The 24,340-nt window shown below is 46.9% G+C and overlaps 1 protein-coding gene across 2 annotated transcripts in view; it reads left to right on the top strand.

Annotated features, from left to right (window-relative positions):
• Window positions 1-19,987, top strand: part of extl3 (exostosin-like glycosyltransferase 3) — a 142,897-nt gene extending 122,910 nt beyond the window's left edge. For both annotated transcript variants that reach the window (XM_072498543.1, XM_072498542.1), the window contains 4 exons: window positions 13,590-13,717; window positions 13,883-14,027; window positions 17,552-17,680; window positions 19,081-19,987. In XM_072498543.1, coding sequence (XP_072354644.1) covers window positions 13,590-13,717; window positions 13,883-14,027; window positions 17,552-17,680; window positions 19,081-19,290 — 612 coding nt within the window. In that variant the 3' untranslated portion in view covers window positions 19,291-19,987. The remainder of the gene's footprint in view (window positions 1-13,589; window positions 13,718-13,882; window positions 14,028-17,551; window positions 17,681-19,080) is intronic.
• Window positions 19,988-24,340: the final 4,353 nt, after the last annotated feature.

Raw genomic sequence — 24,340 nt, 5'->3', positions numbered from 1 at the left:
TGTGTTCCATCTGGTTTTGGTACCATCATAATAGGTGAGCTCCAATCACTGCAACTAACTTCAATGATATTCTTAAGTATGCTTTCAATCTCCTTTTGAACCTGCGTTAACTTCAGTCGATTGAGCCTGTATGGATGTTGCTTAATTGGAGTAGATTTTCCAACATCTACATCATGTATAATTTCTTCTGTATTTCCTAATTTGTTCCCACTATGCAACTCTAATAACTATTTCAGGTCACTTTATTGCAATTTCTTATCACTTGCTCATTGTCCAATTTAATTTGAGGAATGTCAAATTCTGAATCATCTGGATTTATCTCTTCTGAGTTACAATGCCTAACATCTCCTCCTTTCATTCTTTAGCAAAATATCTTTGGAGCATATTACCATGGCACCCCTGTGAGTTTTCCTTCTATCTGGTGATCTTCTAAAACAATTCACCTCACTCAATTTCCTTTTGATTTGAGAAGGCCCATTAAATCGTTTAATGGTTCACCTTCCCTTGGTAATAATACTAATACTTTGTTCCCACGAACAAAATTACGAATTTTTGAGTTCTTATGTGCCTCTTTTTCCATCATACGCTGTGACAATTTTAAATCCTTTCTAGCCAACTCACCAGCCCTAGTTAATCTCTCCCTAAAGTTTGACACATCGTCCAACAAGGTAGTCGCAGAACGCTGACTCACCAAGTTCCCTTTGACCACTTTAAGTGGTCCTCTTGCCTCATGACCAAAAATCAATTCAAATGGATTGAATTTAGTTGATTCATTAGGTGCATCCTTAATTGCAAATAGTACAAATGGAATTCCTTTATCCCAATCCTTTGGATAATCTTGACTTTAAGCCCTCACCAGAACATAGAACACACAGTGCAGAAGGAGGCCATTCGGCCCATCGAGCCACTTAAGCGCTCACTTCCATCCTATCCCCGTAACCCAATCCACCTAATTTGCACGTCTTTGGACTGTGGGAGCAAACCGAAGCACCCAGAGGAAACCCACGCAGACACTGGGAGAACGTGCAGGCTCCGCACAGACAGTGACCCAGCAGGGAATCCAATCTGGGGCCCTGGTGCTGTGAAGCCACAGTGGTATCCACTTGTGCTGCCCAATAGGTCTTTGGTCTTTAATGTTTGATGCCACTTTTCTAATGCTCCCTATGATTCTGGATGATACACATTTGAGTTAAATTGGTGTATTCCTAAGCTATCCATAACTTCCCTGAATAACCACAACATAAAATTGGATTCCTCGGCACCGAGGACACTGGATTCGATCCCGGCCTCCTGTCACTGTCTGTGTGGAGTTCGAACATTCACCACCCGCCTGCATGGGTCTGACCCCCACAACCCAAAGATGCAGGGTAGGTGGATTGGCCATGCTAAATTGCCCCTTAATTGGGGGAAAAACAGTTGGGTACTTTAAATTTAAACAAACTGGATCCCTGAGCTGGTTGGATTTCTTTTGGTAGTCCATATTAAAAAAAAATTAGTTTAACTCTTCTACAACCCTCTTAGCTATAATATTTCTCAATGGAAAGTCCTCCAAAGATTTTGTAGACAAATACATTATGGTCAACAAATACTGATTCCCACTTTTAGTTTTAGGCAGGGATCGCGCGCAATCAATCAGGACCCTAGTAAAAGGTTCCTCATATGCTGGAATGGGTATTAAGGGTGCCAGTTTGATTACCGCTTGAAGTTCTTCTATTTTAAAAAAAATTTAGAGTACCAAATTAATTTTTTCCAATTAAGGGGCAATTTAGTTTGCCCATGTTTGCATGGGTTTTGCCCCCACTCTCTACACAGGATTCCCTGCTGGGTCACTGTCTGTGTGGAGCCTGCACGTTCTCCCAGTGTCTGCGTGGGTTTCCTCTGGGTGCTTCGGTTTCCTCCCACAGTTCAAACTCTACACAGACCATGACCCAGAGCCGGGATCGAACATGGGACCTTGGCGTCATGAGGCAGCAGTGCTAACCACTGCGCCGCCGTGCTGCCTGAGGTTTTTCTATTACCTGACGTATGGCATGTACAGCAAAATTGAAGTGCACCCATATCCAGTCCAGGCCAATAAAAATGTTTATGTATTTTTACTTGTGTTGTCCTTACTCCTAAATGACATCCATTGGAACCTCGTGCGTCTACTAGCAAAACCTCCTTTCCATGATGCACCGTAATACCACTTGATGAACTTCTGCTCATTTCTCATCTGCCTGAATATGGAACAGTTCTGTTTTCTCATTAATTCATTCTTTCTAACGTAATGACACTCCGGTATTCTAATTCTGATGTAACTGCTTTATCTCTGAATCTTTCTGCTGTAATTCAACCAACTTTCTTCAACTAAACCTTTCCGCTTCATTCAGCACCTTCTCTTGTTCTTCGTCAATCATCTGGTCAGAGATTGTTTCTGATAAGTGAATCTTACCCTCTCTATCCATACCCCTTGAGTTCTCCTCCTCCTGTCTCAACCTGTGGCTTTGTGATCCTGTCACCACACAATCGGGGTACACCCCAGGATATGCTTCTTGCAACACCTCAGTTGTTTGACTGATAATCCTCAGACTACTACACTGGATCTCAGTGACAATACCACGGCACCACCACCTCCCCTCATTTTCTTAAAGGGTGGTAGAGGCGGGAACCTTCACAATGTTTACGAAGCATTTAGATGAGCACTTGAACTGCCATAGCGTACAAGGCTATGGATCAAGTGCTGGAAACTGGGAATAAGAATGGATTGATGCAGACATGATGGGCTGAAGGGCCTCTTTGTGTGCTGTAAAACTGTGTGACTATCATCTGGAAGGACGAGCAGCAGACACCTTTTTAAAGAAATGCATTTTATTACAAACCTGTATCAAAACAGGATACAGTGAATAAACACCCAGGGAAACATACTTCCCACTCATCAACTATACAGTCTTTACAGATTCTTTTCCCCTTTTCACCCCCCCCCCCCCCCCCCCCCCCGCGCGGCGACGGACAGCCCTTCAACCACAAACATCCCCCACCTTTCCTCAAACCCCCCGAAGAGCCGCTTAACTCATACTTTATCTTCTCTAATCGCAGTAAGTCGCACAGGTCTCCCAACCAAGCCGCTACCCCCGGTGGCAATGCCGACTGCCACTACAGCAAAATTCGCCGCCGTGCAATCAAGAGAGGCGAAGACCAAGACATCGGCCTTCCTCCTCTCCATGAGCTCCGGCTTCTCTGAAACCCCAAATATCGCCACCAAAGGGTCCGGGTCCACCTCCTCCTCCACTATCCTGGCTAAGACCGCGAACACCCCCGCCCAGAATCTTCCCAATTTTTCGCAACCCCAAAACATGTGCGTGTGATTCGCTGGCCCCCACCCACACCTCTCACACTCATCTGCTACCCCCTGAAAGAACCCACTCATTCTCGCCCGAGTCATATGCACCCTGTTCACCACCTTAAACTGTATCAGGCTCATCCTTGCACAGGAGGAGGTCCCATTTATCCTATGCTGTGCCTCACTCCATGCTCCCCAATTGATCTCCCGTCCCAAAAAAGAGTGACAGAGCTATAGTGATAGGGGATTCAATTGTAAGGGGAATAGACAGGCGTTTCTGTGGACGCAATCCAGGTTGGTATGTTGCCTCCCTGGTGCAAGGGTCAAGGATGTCTCGGAGCGGCTGCAGGGCATTCTGGAGGGGGAGGGTGAATAGCCAGCTGTCGTGGTGCATATAGGCACCAACGATATAGGTAAAAAACGGGATGAGGTCCTACAAGCTGAATTTAGGGAGTTAGGAGTTAAACTAAAAAGTAGGACCTCAAAGGTAGTAATCTCAGGATTGCTACCAGTGCCACGTGATAGTCAGAGTAGGAATGACAGGATAGCTAGGATGAATACGTGGCTTGAGAGATGGTGCAAGAGGGAGGGTTTCAAATTCCTGGGACATTGGGACCGGTTCTGGGGGAGGTGGGACCTGTACAAATCGGACGGTCTGCATCTGGGTGGGACCGGAACCAATGTTCTCGGGGGTGTGTTTGCTAGTGCAGTTGGGGAGGGTTTAAACTAATGTGGCAGGGGGATGGGAACCGATGTAGGAAGTCAGTGGGGACAGAAACAAAAGGCAGGAAGGGAGAGTGTGTAAAGCATGACCTGAGAAAGCAGGGCAGAGAGCAAGGAAGGTCTACATTAAACTGCATTTATTTCAATGTAAGGGGCCTGACGGGCAAAGCGAATGAACTCAGGGCATGGACGGGCACATGGGACTGGGATATTATAGCTATGACTGAAACATGGCTAAGGGAGGGGCAGGACTGGCAGCTCAATGTTCCGGGGTACAGATGCTATAGAAAGGATAGAACAGGAGGTAAGAGAGGAGGGGGAGTGGCGTTTTTGATTAGGGAGAACATCACGGCAGTACTTAGAGGGGATATATCCGAGGATTCGCCCACTGAGTCTATATGGGTGGAACTGAAAAATAAGAAGGGAGAGATCACCTTGGTAGGACTGTACTACAGGCCCCCAAATAGTCAGCGGGAAATTGAGGAGCAAATATGTAAGGAGATTACAGATAGCTGCAAGAATAATAGGGTGGTAGTAGTAGGGGACTTTAACTTTCCCAACATTGACTGGGACAGCCAGAGCATTAGGGGCTTGGATGGAGGGAAATTTGTTGAGTGTATTCAGGAGGAATTTCTCATTCAGTATGTGGATGGACCGACTAGAGAGGGGGCAAAACTTGACCTCGTCTTGGGAAATAAGGAAGGGCAAGTGACAGAAGTGCTAGTGAGAGATCACTTTGGGACAAGTGACCATAACTCCATTAGTTGTAAGATAGCTATGGAGAATGATAGGTCTGGCCCAAGAGTTAAAATTCTTAATTGGGGCAAGGCCAATTTTGATGGTATCAGACAGGAACTTGCAGAGGTAGATTGGGGGAGACTGTTGGCAGGCAAAGGGACGGCTGGTAAATGGGAGGCTTTTAAAAATGTGTTAACCAGGGTGCAGGGTAAGCACATTCCCTTTAGAGTGAAGGGTAAGGCTGGTAGAAGTAGGGAACCCTGGATGACTCAAGATATTGAGACTCTGGTCAAAAAGAAGAAGGAGGCATATGACGTACATAAGCAACTGGGATCAAGTGGCTCCCTTGAAGAGTATAAAGATTGTCGAAATAGAGTTAAGAGGGAAATCAGGAGGGCAAAAAGGGGACATGAAATTGCTTTGGCAAATAATGCAAGGGAGAATCCAAAGAGATTCTACAAATACATAAAGGGGAAAAGAGTAACTAGGGACAGAGTAGGGCCTCTTAAGGATCAACAAGGGCATCTATGTGCAGAGCCACAAGAGTTGGGTGAGATCCTGAATGAATATTTCTCATCGGTATTCACGGTGGAGAAAGGCATGGATGTTAGGAAACTAAGGGAAATAAATAGTGATGTCTTGAGAAGTGTGCATATTACAGAGGAGGAGGTGCTGGAAGTCTTAAAGCGCATCAAGGTAGATAAATCCCCGGGACCTGATGAAATGTATCCCAGGGTGTTGTGGGAGGCTAGGGAGGAAATTGCGGGTCCCCTAACAGAGATATTTGAATCATCGGCAGCCACAGGCGAGGTGCCTGAAGATTGGAGAGTGGTGAATGTTGTGCCCTTGTTTAAGAAGGGCAGCAGGGAAAAGCCTGGGAACTACAGACCGGTGAGCCTAACGTCTGTAGTAGGTAAGTTGCTAGAAGGTATTCTGAGAGACAGGATCTACAAGCATTTAGAGAGGCAAGGACTGATTCGGGGCAGTCAGCATGTCTTTGTGCGTGGAAAATCATGTCTCACAAATTTGATTGAGTTTTTTGAGGGGGTGACCAAGAAGGTAGATGAGGGCAGTGCAGTAGACGTTGTCTACATGGACTTTAGCAAAGCCTTTGACAAGGTACCGCATGGTAGGTTGTTGCAGAAGGTTAAAGCTCACGGGATCCAGGGTGAGGTTGCCAATTGGATTCAAAATTGGCTGGACGACAAAAGGCAGAGGGTGGTTGTAGAGGGTTGTTTTTCAAACTGGAGGCCTGTGACCAGTGGTGTGCCTCAGGGATCGGTGCTGGGTGCACTGTTATTTGTGATTTATATTAATGATTTGGATGAGAATTTAGGAGGCATGGTTAGTAAGTTTGCAGATGACACCAAGATTGGTGGCACAGTGGATAGTGAAGAAGGTTATCTAGGATTGCAACGGGATCTTGATCAATTAGGCCAGTGGGCCGACGAATGGCAGATGGAGTTTAATTTAGATAAATGTGAGGTGATGCATTTTGGCAGATCGAATCAGGCCAGGACCTACTCAGTTAATGGTATGGCGTTGGGGAGAGTTATAGAACAAAGAGATCTAGGAATACAGGTTCATAGCTCCTTGAAGGTGGAGTCGCAGGTGGACAGGGTGGTGAAGAAGGCATTCGGTATGCTTGGTTTCATTGGTCAGAAAATTGAATACAGGAGTTGGGACGTCTTGTTGAAGTTGTACAAGACATTGGTACGGCCACACTTGGAATACTGTGTGCAGTTCTGGTCACCCTATTATAGGAAGGATATTATTAAACTGGAAAGAGTGCAGAAAAGATTTACTAGGATGTTGCCGGGACTTGATGGTTTGAGTTATAAGGAGAGGCTGGATAGACTGGGACTTTTTTCCTTGGAGCGTAGGAGGCTTAGGGGTGATCTTATAGAGGTCTATAAAATAATGAGGGGCATAGATAAGGTAGATAGTCAACATCTTTTCCCAAAGGTAGGGGAGTCTAAAACTAGAGGGCATAGGTTTAAGGTGAGAGGGGAGAGATTCAGAAGGGCCCAGAGGGGCAATTTCTTCACTCCGAGGGTAGTGAGTGTCTGGAATGGGCTGCCAGAGGTAGTAGTAGAGGCGGGTACAATTGTGTCTTTTAAAAAACATTTAGATAGTTACATGGGTAAGATGGGTATAGAGGGTTATGGGCCAAGTGCGGGCAACTGGGACTAGCTTAATGGTAAAAACTGGGCGGCATGGACTGGTTGGGCCGAAGGGCCTGTTTCCATGCTGTAAACTTCTATGATTCTATTCTATGAACTCCGCTTCCCATTTTTCCTTGATCTTCACCAGCTGCTCGCCTCCCTGCTCCCCCAGCCACTTGTATATATCCCCAATTCTTCCCTCCGCTTCCACATCCGGAAGCAGCAGTCTCTCCAGGAGGGTGTATCCCGGAAGGGCAGCAGACACATGGAAACGCCGCCATCTGAACGTTTGCCTCCAAGCCACCCACCATTCTGACTTTGAAATATCAGTTCCTTGACTGTTTCTGGGTCAAACTCCCGGTACTCCCTCCCTAACAGCACTGTGGGTGTATCGACACCACATGGACTGCAACAGTTCAAGAAGGCAGCTCACTCATGGGCAATTAAGGATGGGGAATAAATGCTGGCACAACCAGCAATACTTATATCCCATGAATGAATAAAACAAAAGTTGAGACAAATAGCTTGTATGCATTTAAGGGAAAGTTGGATGAAATGAAAAATGAAATGAAAATCGCTTATTGTCACGAGTAGGCTTCAATGAAGTTACTGTGAAAAGCCCCTAGTCGCCACATTCAGGCGCCTGTTCGGGGAGGCTGGTACGGGAATTGAACCGTGCTGCTGGCCTGCCTTGGTCTGCTTTAAAAGTCAGCGATTTAGCCCAGTGAGCTAAACCAGCCCCATAAAGCACATAAAGGAGAAAGGAATTAAAGGAGGAGGCTGGAGAAGGCTACTGTGGAAAAAGACCATCACCATAAACGGGTTAAATTGGCTGTTTTTGTGCTATAAGATAGTCTCCTTCATTCTTTGCAAATTTCTCCCTTCACAGTCGTCAATACTTAGTTTTGGTCCCTCAGGTGCCTGTTGCCCTTCAGAATAACAACAGATGGATCCACAAACGTGTGAGATTTAATGATGGTGTTGACTTTTATTTGAATAGTGGCATCATTACAGCACTTGACTTCCCAGAAATTTCCCAAGTATTGCTAGCCAGTGCCAGTCAGAAAACATGGTGGCACAGTGGTTAGCACTGCTGCTTCACAGCTCCAGGGGCCCGGGTTCAATTCCGGGCACGGGTGACTGTCATTGTGGTGTTTGCACTTTCTCCCAATGTCTGCGTGGATTTCCTCCGGGTGCTCTGGTTTCCTCTCACAGTCCAAACATGTGCAGGTTAGGTGAATTAGCCACACTAAATTGCCCCTTAGTGTCCAAAAGGTACGGTGGTGTACGGGAGTAGGACAAAGGCGTGGCATAAGTAGGGTGTTCTTTCCAAGGGCCAGTGCAGACTCGATGGGCCTAATGGCCTCCTTCTGCACTGTAGATTCTATGAATTAGGAACTGGAGCCCTAATGGGCTTTCCCATCAGCCAAGAGTAATTGTAGTCCTTTGCAGATGTCAACAGACATATCACAGAGAGGACAGGAAACGTAACATCATTATGGAATAATTCCACACTGGCGGGAGCTGTGTCGGGGAAGGTCGGTAATTGTCAGATACCAGTTTATATTGGGCCAGAAACTCCAGTTTCCATTGTGCTTCCATGTGAGAGAGGGGGAGGAGTGACAATCAAGTGACCAGTCAGTTCTTTCTCAATCCAGACTTCACACGCCCTGTCACAGCCCCCGAACTCTCCCTCTCTTCCCAACTGTTTTTCCCTCCTCCCAACACTCTCACTCTCTTCCCAACTCTGTCCCGCTCCTCCCATCCTTCTCCCGCTCCTCCCATCCTTCTCCCGCTCCTCCCATCCTTTTCCCGCTCCTCCCATCCTTCTCCCGCTCCTCCCATCCTTCTCCCTCTCCTCCCATCCTTCTCCCGCACTTCCCATCCTTCTCCCACACTTCCCAACCTTCTCCCGCCCCTCCCGACTCTCTCCCGCCCCTCCCGACTCTCTCCCGCCCCTCCCGACTCTCTCCCGCCCCTCCCGACTCTCTCCCGCCCCTCCCGACTCTCTCCCGCCCCTCCCGACTCTCTCCCGCCCCTCCCGACTCTCTCCCGCCCCTCCCGACTCTCTCCCGCCCCTCCCGACTCTCTCCCGCCCCTCCCGACTCTCTCCCGCCCCTCCCGACTCTCTCCCGCCCCTCCCGACTCTCTCCCGCCCCTCCCGACTCTCTCCCGCCCCTCCCGACTCTCTCCCGCCCCTCCCGACTCTCTCCCGCCCCTCCCGACTCTCTCCCGCCCCTCCCGACTCTCTCCCGCCCCTCCCGACTCTCTCCCGCCCCTCCCGACTCTCTCCCGCCCCTCCCGACTCTCTCCCGCCCCTCCCGACTCTCTCCCGCCCCTCCCGACTCTCTCCCGCCCCTCCCGACTCTCTCCCGCCCCTCCCGACTCTCTCCCGCCCCTCCCGACTCTCTCCCGCCCCTCCCGACTCTCTCCCGCCCCTCCCGACTCTCTCCCGCCCCTCCCGACTCTCTCCCGCCCCTCCCGACTCTCTCCCGCCCCTCCCGACTCTCTCCCGCCCCTCCCGACTCTCTCCCGCCCCTCCCGACTCTCTCCCGCCCCTCCCGACTCTCTCCCGCCCCTCCCGACTCTCTCCCGCCCCTCCCGACTCTCTCCCGCCCCTCCCGACTCTCTCCCGCCCCTCCCGACTCTCTCCCGCCCCTCCCGACTCTCTCCCGCCCCTCCCGACTCTCTCCCGCCCCTCCCGACTCTCTCCCGCCCCTCCCGACTCTCGCCCCTCCTGACTCTCTCCCCTCCCGACTCTCTCCCGACTCCCTCCCGCCCCTCCTGACTCCCTCCAGCCCCTCCCGACTCTCTCCAGCTCCTCCCGACTCTCTCCCGCCCCTCCCGACTCCCTCCCGCCCCTCCTGACTCTCTCCAGCTCCTCCCGACTCTCTCCCGCCCCTCCCAACTCCCTCCCGCCCCTCCCGACTCTCTCCAGCTCCTCCCGCCCCTCCCGACTCCCTCCCGCCCCTCCTGACTCTCTCCAGCTCCTCCCGACTCTCTCCCGCTCCTCCCGACTCTCTCTCTCCCGCTCCTCCCGACTCTCTCTCTCCCATCCTCCCGACTCTCTCTCTCTCCCGCTCCTCCCATCTCTCTCTCTCTCTCTCTGTCTCTCCCTTCCGCTCCTCCCAACTCTCTCTCTCTCTCTCTCTCGCTCCTCCCAACTGTCTCTCTTTTTCTCTCCCTCTGTTGTTTTCAGATGTCAGTTTACCTTTATTCTGACTTGTCGGAATGGCATAAACTGGGATTACACAAATGATTCCCAAGTTCTTTGAGTTCTATGATTAGCAGTTCCCAAATTTTCCTTTTGGTTGTTTGCAAGATTTTTGCTCACTCTTTTCTTTGTGCCTGATGTGCTGGTGAGTAATATACACACCACAAAGTGCTTGCAGCTGTCAAGGGAAATAACAGATGCTCCCTGTCATGTCTCATCCCTTTATTGCACAATATTCTTTGAACCCTCTGTTAAACACAGCATGACCGTACCAGCAGCACAGGATGCCTGTGCACTGACTCACTGGACCACACACAGGTGACACACCCCAATTACATGGGGAGGTGCAGAGTTCCAATCAGAGTGATAAAGGCCATTCAGCCTCTCAAACTAATCTGTAGCTTAACTCCCTTTACCTGCCTTGGTTCCATTATCCCTTACTACAACAAAAATCTACCAATCTCCTGTTTGACGTTTTCATTTGATCACCAGCATCAACAGCCCTTTGGGGGAGAAAGTTATCAATACCCTTTATGTGAAGAATTGCTTCCTGCTAACACACATGCTATCTCTAATTTAAAGATTATTCCCCCTTCTGGGCTCCTGCACCAGAGGAAATAATTTCTGCATCTCTCCCCTACAACTCCTTAATCATCTTCAATACCTCATTCAGATCACCCTTTATGCTTCTCTATTTAAGTCATTTTTCTGACTCGTGAATGGTGGGGGGTTCCCATTGAGCCATGAGGTCACACCTAAAATTTCCAGTATGACTGGGCAGAATGGGGTATTTGGTGACGGTTTTGGAGCGGTTTGGGATTGGGCTGCGCTTCATGGAGTGGGTAAGCCTGCTATACATGGAGCTGAAGGCGAGTGTCTGCACGAATAGTTTGAATTCAGGGTATTTTGCTCTGCACCGAGGGACCAGGCAGGGATGTCCTATGTCCCCCCCTGATTTTGCACTTGCAATTGAGCCCTTGGTCATCGCGTTGAGGGGTTCAGGGGTGTGGAGGGGGAATAGTGGGGGGTGGCTGGTGGAGCATAGGGTATCTTTGTATGCAGATAATTTGTTATTGTATGTCGGAACCGAGTGCATCGATGGATGGTATTCTGGAGCTGCTTCGAGTGTTTGGGTCGTTTTCAGGGTTTAAGCTAAATTTGGGCAAAAGTTAATATTTTGTGGTGTCCTGACCGGGGGTGGGGGCAGGGGTAGGGGCTGCCATTCTGTAGGACAACGACCCACTTTAGATACCTGGGGGTGCAGGTGGCACAGGATTGGGGGGGCTACATAGGTATAATATAACTAATTTGGTAGGGAAGGTGATAGCGGATCTGGCAAGGTGGGATGGTCTTCCTCTTCGCTGGCAGGTCGGGTACAGGCAATTGGATGAATGTGTTGCTGCGGTTTTTGTTCATTTTTCAGTGCCTGCTGATGTTTGTGCCAAAGGTGTATTTTAAGGAAGTGGAAAAGATTATTACCTCGTTTATTTGTGGGGGGGGATGGTGGCTAGGATCAGGAAGGTGCTATTGCAGAGAGGAAGGCAGTCAGGTGGGTTGGGTCTTCCGAATCTACTATCTTATTACTGGGCGAATGGTGAGAAGGTGAGGAGCTGGGTTAGAGGGGGGGGCTCCCAGTCGGTTAGAATGGAGGAGAGTCTGTGCAGGGGGTGTGGGCTGAGGGCTTTGGCAACAGCACCGCTCCCCATGGCCCGGGGAAATATTCGGGGAGTCCGGTGGTAGTGGCGACGTTGAAGATCTGGAGGCAGCTGCGGCAGCACTTTAGCTTGTGGGTGGGGTCAAGGGAAATGCCGATTAGGTTGTGGGCGGGGTCAAGGGAAATGCCGATTCAGGATAACCATAGGTTTGAGCCAGGGACTTTTCGGAGATGGGAGGAGAGGGGATTTAGGGTATTAAAGGATTTGTTTCTGGGGAGCCGGTTTGTGAGGCTGGACGGGCTGTGGGCAAAATATGGGTTGGGACAGGGGGAAATGTTTAGATATATGCAGGTCTGAGATTTCGCTAAGAAGGACATACAGAGCTTTCCGATGGCGCCGGCCCCCACACTTTGGAAGAGATACTGACAACGGGGAATGGAGAAGGGGGCGATCTATGGGGTGATTCTGGGGGAGGATAAGGTATTGCTGGACGGGATTAAAGCGAAGTGGGAGGAAGAGTTGGGGGAGGGTATGGAGGAGGGGTTGTAGTGTGAGGTGCTTCGGAGAGGAATATCACGTTCATATGTTTTGGTCCTGTCCAAAACTGGAGGGGTATTGGAGGAAGGTCTTTAGGGTATCTCGAGGGTGGTGCATGTGAGACTCGAATCAGGTACCCTAGAAGCCATATTCGGGGTGTAAGGTCAGCCGGGGTTGGAAGCGGGTGCACAGGCTAATGTCTTAGCCTTTGCCTCGCAGATCGCCCGAAGCGGCTCCTGTTGCGGTGCAGATCAGCCCTGTGCCTCGGCATGGCGGGGGGACCTGCTGGAGTTCCAAACACTCAAGAAAGCGAAGTTCGAGCTGAGGAGAAGGATGGAAGGGTTCTACAACTCATGGGCGTTGTTTATCATGCATTTTCAAGAATTGGATGACATCGAACATTGGGGTGGTGGGGGGGGGGGGGGCGTTGGAATGTATAGGTTATTGGTGACTATGTATGGGTTAATGATGGATTCCTGGTTCTTTTTCTTCGTTTTGTATTTAAATTGTTGGGGGGGGGGAATTGTTTGCCAGGGGATTGCAATTGTATTTGTTATTGTGGTTATTTGTTGGTTGGTGTAAATTTGATATAAGTGTGAAGAAGGAGGAGAATAAAAATACTTAACAAAAAAAAAAAAAATTCCAGTAGACCATATTGTCGAGATTCCCATGGGAATGCTCTATGTGAATGAGGAGACCAGCTCCCAGTGTGGTGGAGTTCAATTCTGGCTGGCTGCAGGACTCTTTAACTGACTGACTGCTTGAGCAGAGAGGTTGGTTTTACACATTTCCAGGCTGCTGTGAGATTGATGGTGTGGAGCTACTCGGGTTAGATTCTGATCTTGTTTATCTGCAGGAAGTGAGGAGCAGAGAGAGAACTTGCAGAGGAGGGGGAAATTGGAGCAAGAGTCATTTCTTGTACCTTGATCTGGCAATCCTTCAATTAATTAAAAAGGAGAATTTGAAGCAAAAACTCTTTGCTGCCAACCACAGGGATATGTCATCAGGGAGTCCAAAAAGAGGGAAAGTAGACATTAGCAAAAAGGTTCATGCAATGGTCCAGGAGAATGTAGAGAGACTTCCTGTCATGTGTCAGTCTGTGATTCATTGGTCTTGTTGGTTGAGATCCTTGTGGTTCAAATCGTTTGATTGGAAAAGATGCTCTGGGGCTAATCGTTTGATTGGGTGTGATTTTCAGGTCTGGAATGTGCCACTGAGATCATTTATTTTCCCTTTAGGTTGTTCATACAGAGAAGAATAGTTTAAATAATCGTTTTTTACCCTGGGATACTATTGAAACAGAGGCAATTCTTTCTATTGATGATGATGCCCACCTTCGCCATGATGAGATCATGTTTGGCTTTCGGTGAGTAGTCGAACTTTATAATCTGCTACTCAGTGACCATACAGAGCAGAGCCATTAGTTGAAATTTGAATATGTTTGCTCACTGTCTGTCCCGAAGATTGTGGCATTGTACCGGCCTTTTTCTTCTTCCTTGTTGGCCCTGAGATTTACATACTTCTCTTCCAGGGTTTGGCGAGAGGCAAGGGATCGGATTGTGGGTTTTCCTGGCAGATACCATGCCTGGGACATGGCCCACCAGTCCTGGCTCTACAACTCCAACTACTCCTGTGAACTCTCCATGGTGCTGACTGGCGCTGCCTTCTTTCACAAGGTTTGTTTATGGTGTGTCAAGATTGTTAGTTGTATATTGTTTTTAATTGTATGCCGTTAGTAGCCATTAACTGGAGATTCGCTTGTGCCCCTATTTAACTCGCTTCTTGGCCTTTTGGCTAAGATGAGCGTGAGGTCAGGTGTAATGCCTGGATCTGTTATGTCTCTCTTTTGGGACCGGTGAATTGGATTCTATTTGAATTGGTTTTTGGAGCACGCAAGGAGCTGGATTAGAGATTTACCTCTGTCCACACTCTGAACTCTGATTTTGTAACTCTGATAAAGTAATTTTTGTAAAAGGAGCAGACTGAACCTGTGATTGTTAAATGAGGAGGTACATCTTTGGAATGTATAACTCGGAAAATCAAATGGTTGGCATGTGGAGAGATGAATGAAAGTCAGCTGTCCTTTTAGTGGTCAGGTGCAGGAAGAAATTTGGGGAGGAAAGATTATACAAAGCCGAATAGGTATCCAATCATCTTCCAAACCCTCCTGAAAATGACTTGTGATAAGATCTATTCACAATCTTTGCCTCTCCTGACTGCCTGGTAATGTGCAAGCTATTGTGCAAGGACCCCCTATTCTGAATGTTCAATGGCTATTCAATTGAAGGACAGCTCAATCTGCTTCTGTTTTCAAAGGAGTAGGAGGAGACCATTCAGCCCAATCATCCTGTTCCACGGTTCAATTAGATCATGACTCAACTCTATTTCTTTGCCTTGATCGATAACCAGCAAAGTAACTCTGGACAAATTGTCTTATGCAGTCAGGAATGGAAATCTGAGGCAGTCGTACCTTCAGTTGCCTGGGCCCTAAGTTCTAAAAAATGTTCCCAAATCTCTGTTTCTCTTTCCTCCTTAAGATGTTTCTTTAAGCAAGCCTCTTTGACCATGTATTTAATCACCTGTTGTAATGTCTACTTTAATGGTTCAGTGTGATATATTGTTTGATAATGATTGTGTGAGCCGCCTTGGGACATTTTGCTGCATTAAAGGTGCTACATCTTTCCCCTCGCGGTTTCATTGTCACTGCATTCACCCTCACATTTGAGGTCTTGTTTCTGGAATGCAACTTCTAACCTCTCCAGTTGAAACTGTTGCTCCTGAGGATTCCAAAAGTGTTCTCACCTTTTAAGAACATGTTAAATTTAAACTTTAGGGTTGGTTTGTTAAGCAATGTCAGGTTACGGTAATTCTTCTTGCTGTTGGTATGTTCATTTGACTTCAGGTGCTGTTGTACAGAGTGAAATAGGAAAGGAATATCGATATTGCAGACTGCACACTGAGCAGTTCCAACTCTTTTTCATTTAGTCACCTGGAGCAACTCCTATCTAAACATCCTTCATGATGTGCTGGCTCCTGTTATTGCCGTAGTTTATGATCAGCAATCTTTTTATTCTTGTTGATCCTTGATGCATGAAGGGAGTCAGCAACTCTTTTCCCAAACTGAATGTTCTTACCAATGAGGTCGAGAGTTTCCTTATGGTCAGGTGTTCCAAGACGCGCAGCAATTTCTTGTTCCTCTGTGATTCAGAATTTATAAAGAGCACAGAAATGCATTGCGGACAACTTGCCAAATTTTTCAGTATACTTCTGACCTTTATTTTTGTCAAAGCATTTATATGCATCTTCTGTAAGCACTTCATCCTGAACCACATTTGTTACAGCATGCTGAGCCTTTGTCGTCTTAGTCCCAGCACTGTTAGCCTGGGCCATGGCCATAGCTGCTTTTAGAGTTTTTCAGCAGCTGCTGCTTTCTGTGACTTTAGGCTTTTGGTTGGGCCTGCATTGGACTCCGAATTGAGATTTACCGCGGCCTAGTTGGGCTTGATTCTCTCCAGCCAAGTTCTCCCTTAGGGCTGGATAGTTGCCTTTAATGACATGCAGGGACAAGTTTGCGGTCTGCATGGTGAGCTACATATTTACCTTGAGACAGCCCCTGCAAGGAGTCACTTCCCCAGTATACATTCTGTGTATTATCTTTGTGGGTTTTAAGGTGATATGGCATAGTTTCTCCTGGTAAACAGTTTCTGGGACCAACGAAATAACGGCACCAGTGTTCACCTCCATTTGCATGAATTGTTCGTTCAGTAAAAGAGTGACCTGGCAATCGTTGGTTGCACCAACAATGGCCAGTACATTCAACAACATATCGTCATCTGACTATGACTTTTTATGCTCCTTTTTCGTGTCCATTTTGTATCATGTGGATACTTTCCCTCTTTTTATCACAATTCTTACATTTTGCATCTTTTCTCGGTGCTTTCATCATAATGCCAAAAACTCCTGCCATTTTACTATGGGAAAGCTTGCATAAGCACAAATGTGCCACAAATTCTTTTTAGCACTACCTCGCCTTTTTTAACTTTTCAAACAAGGTGACCCTGAGCTCAGTTTGTTCCCTTACAGGTTTTACACGGTGTTGCAATCATCCCCTAGTTCTAAATTATTGTTGCAGAATTTGTTACTTTACTTGCTACTCACAGAAGAGGGAGCACTGTTCCAGAACTTCCTAGGAAGAGCACGTGGCCAGCTTCTTTCCGATTATTTTCTCTGAAATCTTTGCTTGAATTTCAGTTCCTTCAATGGCTGCTGCTATTATTTAGCATCCCTCCATTGCCAGCTTTGGTGTAGTGGTGTTTGTATCATAATCCTTTTCGGATGTCTTTGTATGGATTGATGATTTTTCTATATTTCTTTTCTGGGAGTCTTCCAGTATGGTTCTCATTTCCTCGTCGCCAATTTTCTTTGTGGTATTTTAAAGGGTAGGCTTGCAGACCACAAAGGTATAAACAAGAGCTTTATTAGAAAGGTTTTTTCTCAAAGGCTGCTAGAATAGATGGACTGTTAGCCTGCCCAAACTGCCAATGATGTAATCAGTACGTCACGTGATCGAACTTTTAAAGTGACCTTGTTCCAACTAGGAACAAACTTGAATACACAACAAGAACATCAACAGGACTTCAGCTGCCCAGGAGGGACAGAGGCAGCCAGCATCAGATTCACCCGTGATTGGCCGAGGTCGGTTGGGATCAAGGGTCAGTGTTGCCATCCATTGGGGTCAAAGTTGGTTTGGGTTGGGGTCCCAAAGGAATGTTGTTGAATGTACCAATTATTCTATTAACACAGTTAATACTATTGATTTGCAGTTGGGACATTTGGGTTCCTTTTGTTATATGTTCCTGTGCACCGCCAAAGTTTTAGTAAAGCAAATAGATTAACTGGTTTTCATCTCGAAGATCTTGAGTTCTAAAATTCAGCTTCAACATCAATTTGAATTTATGTAGAGCTTTTAATGTAATAAAGCATTCCAGGGCTGTTTTTAGGAGCATTACGGCTCCAAGTTTTTAAGATATATAAAGAGGCATTAGGACAGGTGATCAAGTGCTCGGTCAAAGATATGGGTCTTCAGGAGAGAGGCAGAGAGAATCAGAGGGAGCTTCAGCACATGGTTAGTTCTCCTCCCTTCCCTCTTTTCTCATTATATTTCAGGATACCACCTGACGGTTTTGCTCTTCTCTTCCAGTACTATGCGTACCTCTACTCCTATATAATGCCCCAGGCCATTCGTGACATGGTGGATGAGTACATTAATTGCGAAGACATCGCCATGAACTTCCTTGTTTCCCACATTACCAGGAAACCACCAATAAAGGTTAGTGCTGCTGAAACTGACATGACTTTGACACTGCAAGACTGTCAATAAGATACAGCATTAAGAATTGTGAAAAGTACTTTGTGTTAAAATGGAACAAGATTTCAGTCTGTTTCATGATGGTATAAGGAACCTTACCACATATGCATTGAGTATGTGAAGGAAAGGTTTAGCATGGAGGTGCTCGTCTGTGTGTAACGGGAATGTGGTCAGGTGCTCTGTAATAGAGTTCTAGAGGGTGGATTGGTTTACAGTATTGACAATGTGGTGTATATTTTCTCAACGTGCCTCCAAATTCCACTCCAGTTGCATTTCTCACGTGAAAACAGGGACTACACTTCAAAGCCCTTCATGGGCTGTAAAGTACTTTGGGATAACTTGATGTTATTTCCATCCCTGCTTCAGCTTATCTGCCATTATTTGACTATTCCAGTGTTCCTCAAAACAGCCACCTGCTGCCTTGCACCCTTAGTAGACTTTGAGTTAGTCCAAAATGTTGCTGCCTACATCCTAACTCGTACTGAGTCTCAATCATCCACAACTCTTGTGCTCACTGACCTGCATAGATTCCTGGTCTGATAGCACCTTAATTTTAAAATTTCTATCCTTGTGTTCAAATCCCTCATGACCTAACCCCATCCCGTCTCTGTTTGCTCCTACAGCTCTCGGTCCTCTGTGATATCTGCATTCCCCAATTCTGACCTCTAGTACATCCCCGATTTTCATCGCTCTACATGATGGCTGTGCCTTCAGCTGCCGAGACGATGAGCCCTAGAATTCCCTGCCTAAACTGCTCTGCCTCTATTAAGACACTCCCTATTAAGACCTGCCTCTTTAGCTTTAGATCACCTAGCCTAATACTACCTCATACGGCTTGGTAATGCCGTATATTTGTGAAGCACCTCAGGATGTTTTGCTACATTTAGTGTTCAATATAAATGCAAGTTGTTGAGGTTGTGCGTTTCTTTTAGAAACATAAAAAGAAGCTCCTTTACAGACTCTAATGCACAAACCTTGGTGGAGGAGGGAGAATCATGGAATGAATTGCACCACATTGAAGTTCATTTTTTTTGCAAGTCAAACCAGAGATTCCAGTCCACTATGTTTTTTTCCCCTGCCTCACAGAGTCCAGGCCTGCAACTCAGGGGTTCCCAAACTATGGGTCACATGACTGTGGAGCAGACTTAGATGGGGTAGCCCTGGGAATTGTGTCTGAGGCCCCATGTCATGTGACCCACATCATTTTCTTGTCTTTCATCCCCTTGCTCTCTCATATGTATACTCCCTGTAATAACCCACTCCACCCACTCTCGACAATTTTCACGTTTCAAAATGGGGTTACAGTGGGGAAGAAGTTTGGGAAGCACTGCTCTAACCTCTTTACATTCTCCATCCAACAGGTCACATCCCGCTGGACCTTCCGGTGCCCAGGATGTCCCCAGGCACTGTCGCACGATGATTCCCATTTCCACGAGAGGCACAAGTGCATCAACTTCTTTGTGAAAGTCTATGGGTACATGCCGCTGCTCTACACCCAGTTCCGCGTGGACTCTGTTCTCTTCAAAACACGGCTGCCACACGACAAGACCAAGTGTTTCAAATTTATCTGAGGACTCCACCACCCCCACCTCATTCATGTGGGAAGGGGCACCCAGCAGTCATTCCACCACATTAAGGCTCAATTTCATTAACGACACCCAACTGGGAAGAAGTGGGAGAGTTACTTCAAAAACAATAAATCATGAAATTCTTCCCCCACATTCCACCGTTAACTAGTAATTGTATGGCTGGTTTGTATTTAAATAACCTACTTCATGAAAGGCTGAAGAGAGAAGGATAATGAACAAAGATTTGCCACATGGAAAATGTGATACATGATATAATTCCAAATTGCAGAAAGACATTGCACCTAATTTGTTAATTTTTCTGGGGAATCTAATTTGTAATCTTGAGTAAAGTTGGATCATGGACAAAGAGTTGGAGGATATTACTGTCAGCTCAGAGGTACTTCAAAATTCCCAACCCCAACTCAAAGCTGGTCAGATCTCAGTGTGATCTCACAACCTTTCTCTTTTTGGATTTTTGTTCTGTTTCGTACGTGGGACAGCCTTCACCAGGGACAGACTGAAGCACCATGAGAAGGAAATGTGTAAATTGTACTGTCATGTCCATCACTTCTACCCACACCCTTGGACATCAACAAATCCCAAGTTTTAGCCCATATGCTGACTGGTGGTATGATAGTTGTGTCAGTTCACTGCCACACAGTGAACCCTGAAAGTATTAAACTTTGGGTTTTATTTACAAGGTTGTTTTCTTTTTCGTTCTGGGTTTTTTTTAAATTGCTTACTTTGTATTACAAATTTAACCTTTCACAAGTGACCAGCTAATGGCACTCTATTGTGTTGAGGGAAATATATCCTGCGGAGTTTGGGTGGATGAGAGAAAGACGTTGATTGGGAACCTGCAAAGTAGTTTGTCTTGGGAGTCAGGAAGCAATCCTACTGAGCAGTAGACGTTGACTTGTAAGTAAGCGTGTTGAATCATTGTGCTTCTCTCTGTAGTCTGCTTCCCTACATCAGATAAACAGGTGCGATGTCTCTACTCACAGAATCCCTATAGTGCAGGCCATTCGTCTGCGCGAGTTTCCTCCCATAGTTGCGTGTCTTCTATCGTAGAGTTGGGAACCCTGAGCGGTACGTGGACTACGCTCTGTGTGGCAGCAGGTCGCTCTCTGTGGGCCTGTACCGCTCTCTGTCTTGGTTTCAGGCTGCAGCATCATCCTGCACTCACGAGTTGGGATGTCATATCTGCTGGGCTGAAGATCCTCAAATTCGAAGAACTAATCCGCGTCTGCATCGGATTCAGTACGGGGGTCGCCAATATGCAACACGTCTAGTTGCAGTTCGGATTTGGTACTGGGGTAGCCTCCCAAGGTGAAAGGTTCGTCTGAGTCGTTGTCTTCTAGGACCATATCACCGTTTGCGTCAGAGCTGGCATTGGGCTCGCGAGATCCAGAGAAAATGTAAAGGTCGGTATCGAAGTAATCAAGGTCAGAATCATCAGTTTGGGCATAGGTAACTGCTTGTTGCAGGGTTCTTCAGAGGTTAATTTCATTCCCTGGTTCAATTTGAGGCATTGTGCTGTCATTCCAGGTGAAGGAAGGTTGTTTTACGACTTTAAAAGATTTTTTCTTTGATTTGGGACGTTTCCCCTTTAAATGGGCGGGTCCAGGGCCTCTGATGTCATGACGCATGTGACATAATGCATAGGAAGCGATTGCGCAGGCGCAGATCGGGCTTTCTTTACTGATGGCCGTTTTTGTGATTGCGCATGCGTGGCGTCCTGCTCATGCGCAAACGGACCTTCCTGTTCTGTGCGCTTCTCGCGCAACTGTGCAAGTGCAGTCCCTTTAGAAAGATGGCCGCCGATCAAAACTGTTCTCTACTCCGGGATCTCGGCCTCGTGGTGAGCACTGGTGCTTCTCTTACCTTTTCTTGCTGGTTGGAGTGTGTTTTCCTCACAGTATTTGCCGAATTTGTCCAGGACTGCCTGGAAGTCGCTCCTGCTTTGCCCCTTGGAGAACTTGAATTTTTAAAAGATTTTTTCTGCTCTGGCACCGGTGATGGTGAGGAGAAGCTCTGTCTTTTCAGCATCGGCCAGGACTTCTAGTTCGGCTGCTACCAGGAAGAATTCAAACATTTGCCGGAAACCCCCCCCCCCCAGTTTTCGCGGAGATCACCATGGCACTGGAGCTGCTGCGGAACCCGGATCTCAAACATCTTGCCTGGGTATCGTTGCTGGTTGGCACTGTACGCTGAGTTATGGCTATGTGTATTGAAACAGTTCACTACTGGTATCATGATTTGTTATGTTGTAGGTGTAACATAAGCGGCTTCCTTGTGGTGCACTTGACAAAGGAAGGTTCAGACGTGGAGATAACTTCAACATGTTTATTAAACTATTTACACTTCTATTACTCGGGTTCGACACTACTGCTAATCCTACTATAGCTACCCAAACTGACTAACCAGTTGCTGCAATCCACGTGGTGGGTGTAATATTGAATCAACCCTGAATGAACCCTCTCTACTCACTGACTGTCTCCACTGGAAAGAGGCAGATCATGTGTGTGGTGTCCTTTATATATGGGTTGGTGTAATGCCCCTTCTGTGGTCGTGTCACCTCCGTGTGTATCGTGAATGTCCATTGGTCGTGTCCTATCTACCTGATCTATTGGTTGAGTGTGTGTGTGTGATGTTTCTGGTGCTCCCTCTAGTGTCTAGCTAGCCTACATGTATTTACATTGATGCACATCACCACAGACATTGCATCTAATTTGTTAATTTTTCTGGGGAAACTAATTTGTAATCTTGAGTAAAGTTGGATCATGGACAAAGAGTTGGAGGATATTAATGTCAGCTCAGAGGTACTTCAAAATTCCCAACCCCAACTCAAAACTGGTCAGATCTCAGTGTGATCTCGCAACCTTTCTCCTTTTGGATTTTTTGTTCTGTTTCATACGTGGGACAGCCTTCACCAGGGACAGACTGAAGCACCATGAGAAGGAAATGTGTAAATTGTACTGTCATGTCCATCACTTCTACCCACACCCTTGGACATCAACAAATCCCAAGTTTTAGCCCATATGCTGACTGGTGGTATGATTGTTGTGTCAGTTCACTGCCACACAGACATTACACTGTTGCTCCTGAAAGTATTAAACTTTGGGTTTTATTTACAACGTTGTTTTCGTTTTCGTTCTGTTGTTTTTTGATGTCTCTGGGTTTTTTTTTTTAATTGCTTACTTTATATTACGAATTTAGCCTTTCACAAGTGACCAGCTAATGCTTTTGAGTAGTAACAAATTATGGAAACCATTTGGAGGTTTTAGTGTACATGAAAAGGCACAGGCTGGCTGGGATGTGCCATTGATCATCTTATAGAATGATGGAACTTGCTGCCAAATTCCCATCGAATTTGGGAGGTTTGGAAAGGGCTGTCGTTGCCTCACTGATTGCCAAAGCAAACAGAGTGCTACTGATCTCTTAACCACTGAGAGTCAGTCAGCACCTTGCAGAGTGGAAATGAGATGGGGAGAAGAAACTATCAACTGGGAGAATGGCAAAGATTGGTCCCCTGGGCAACATGATGACTTGCATTCTATGAAATGCATTGCACACCTGATCAGTAGGGGCTCCTGCTCTGGCTACTTCTTGGTCCTTGCACTGTAGTGGATGAGAAATATGGACGGTCTTGTAACCGTGTTGTCTCAAACACTGTTGGAGCATTTTTTCTAAGTTTAGCTGCTGCATGAACACGGAGCTCAGCTCGTGATATTGGAACCCTGCAGTGAGTTTATAGTATCACAAACACAACAGGATACCCAACATTTTGTGTATATATCTTTGTAATAAAAGTCCTTGTATCTATCATGTAATTCTAGTCTGATGACATCTGAATTACTTAGATCTGTGTATACCAAACCATGCCCCAATTATACAGCACAATACCACCCAGGGATTTCCATGGGGGTACTGTACAGCTGGGGTCTTTGGTTTATGGAAACCGGCTCAGCCCCTCCACGTTGGGGGCTCACGGGATGTGCTAGAAAGTGGGAGAGTGCTTGTGTTTAATGACCTCTTGTTTTCAAACGAGTTCACCATGAATATCATCACAATAGATGGGTGGCACAGTCATTAGCACTGCTGCCTCAGCACTCAGGTTCAACTCCGGCCTTGGGTGACTCTGTGTTGTTGCTCTCTTTGGTTGGCTCTGAATATGGTTGTCAATATGGTCGCCTTCCTTAATCCTAATTATGTTTGCTTTAGAGTCGCCAGGTATCTTTCGATACCGCCACAAGGTTCAAACCCGAATACTGATCAAAATAGCCAATACACCAGTTAGTTAGTTCAAAGTCAATGCTATTTATTTACACACACAGTAATATCTACTCATGCACAAAATACTACAGACAAAACTATCACTACTGCTAAAGTCTATACTTAGCTTTGGGCGCCCACTCAGTCAGAGGAACAATGGCCGTTTTTCAGATCTGAGGCTGCTGGGGTCGAAGTGGTAGAGGGGAATCAGCTAAGGTCGTCCGACTGGTAGCGAGCGTTGATCTTGGACTTACTTGCTTCATGTGCAGCTGGTGGACTGGTCTCACTGCTGTGAGAGCCAAGTCCAAGAGAGCGATTCTCTCTTGGGCCACATTCTTATACCCAAAGGGGGCTTCGCGCGCTTTTGGGCGGGCCTTGAACTTGGCTCCAATCAATTGGGCCATTTCTTGATCATTCGCATTGATCTTGACAAATAAAGGGGTGGGGGCCCTGATGGCTGGACGTGTCCTAGGTGGCCGTTGGCCTGTTTTGTTTTCTGATTTCGGTTTGGGGGACTGGCTCCACGAGGTTTGAAGCCAGATTGGTTACTTAAGTATCTCCCTTTGTTCCCGGAGATGGGCCATCCATATGTTAAGGGGCCTACAGTTTCAGTTTTGTCTGGGAGCTACGGCTCCAATATGCAGACAGGGTCTGTGCCTGCTTGCTTTCTTAACATTGTCTAGTTTTCCCTGTAATCTTTGCAAATGTCCATTCTTTATTCTGGAAGTGGCCATCCCCGATGGCTACACTCCCTCCTTGTGATCCTCAACGCGAAGCG

This window comes from Scyliorhinus torazame, chromosome 4, assembly GCF_047496885.1.
Source record: "Scyliorhinus torazame isolate Kashiwa2021f chromosome 4, sScyTor2.1, whole genome shotgun sequence".
In the NCBI taxonomy this organism is placed as follows: Eukaryota; Metazoa; Chordata; class Chondrichthyes; order Carcharhiniformes; family Scyliorhinidae; genus Scyliorhinus; species Scyliorhinus torazame.
This window is presented reverse-complemented; position numbering and strand designations above follow the sequence as displayed.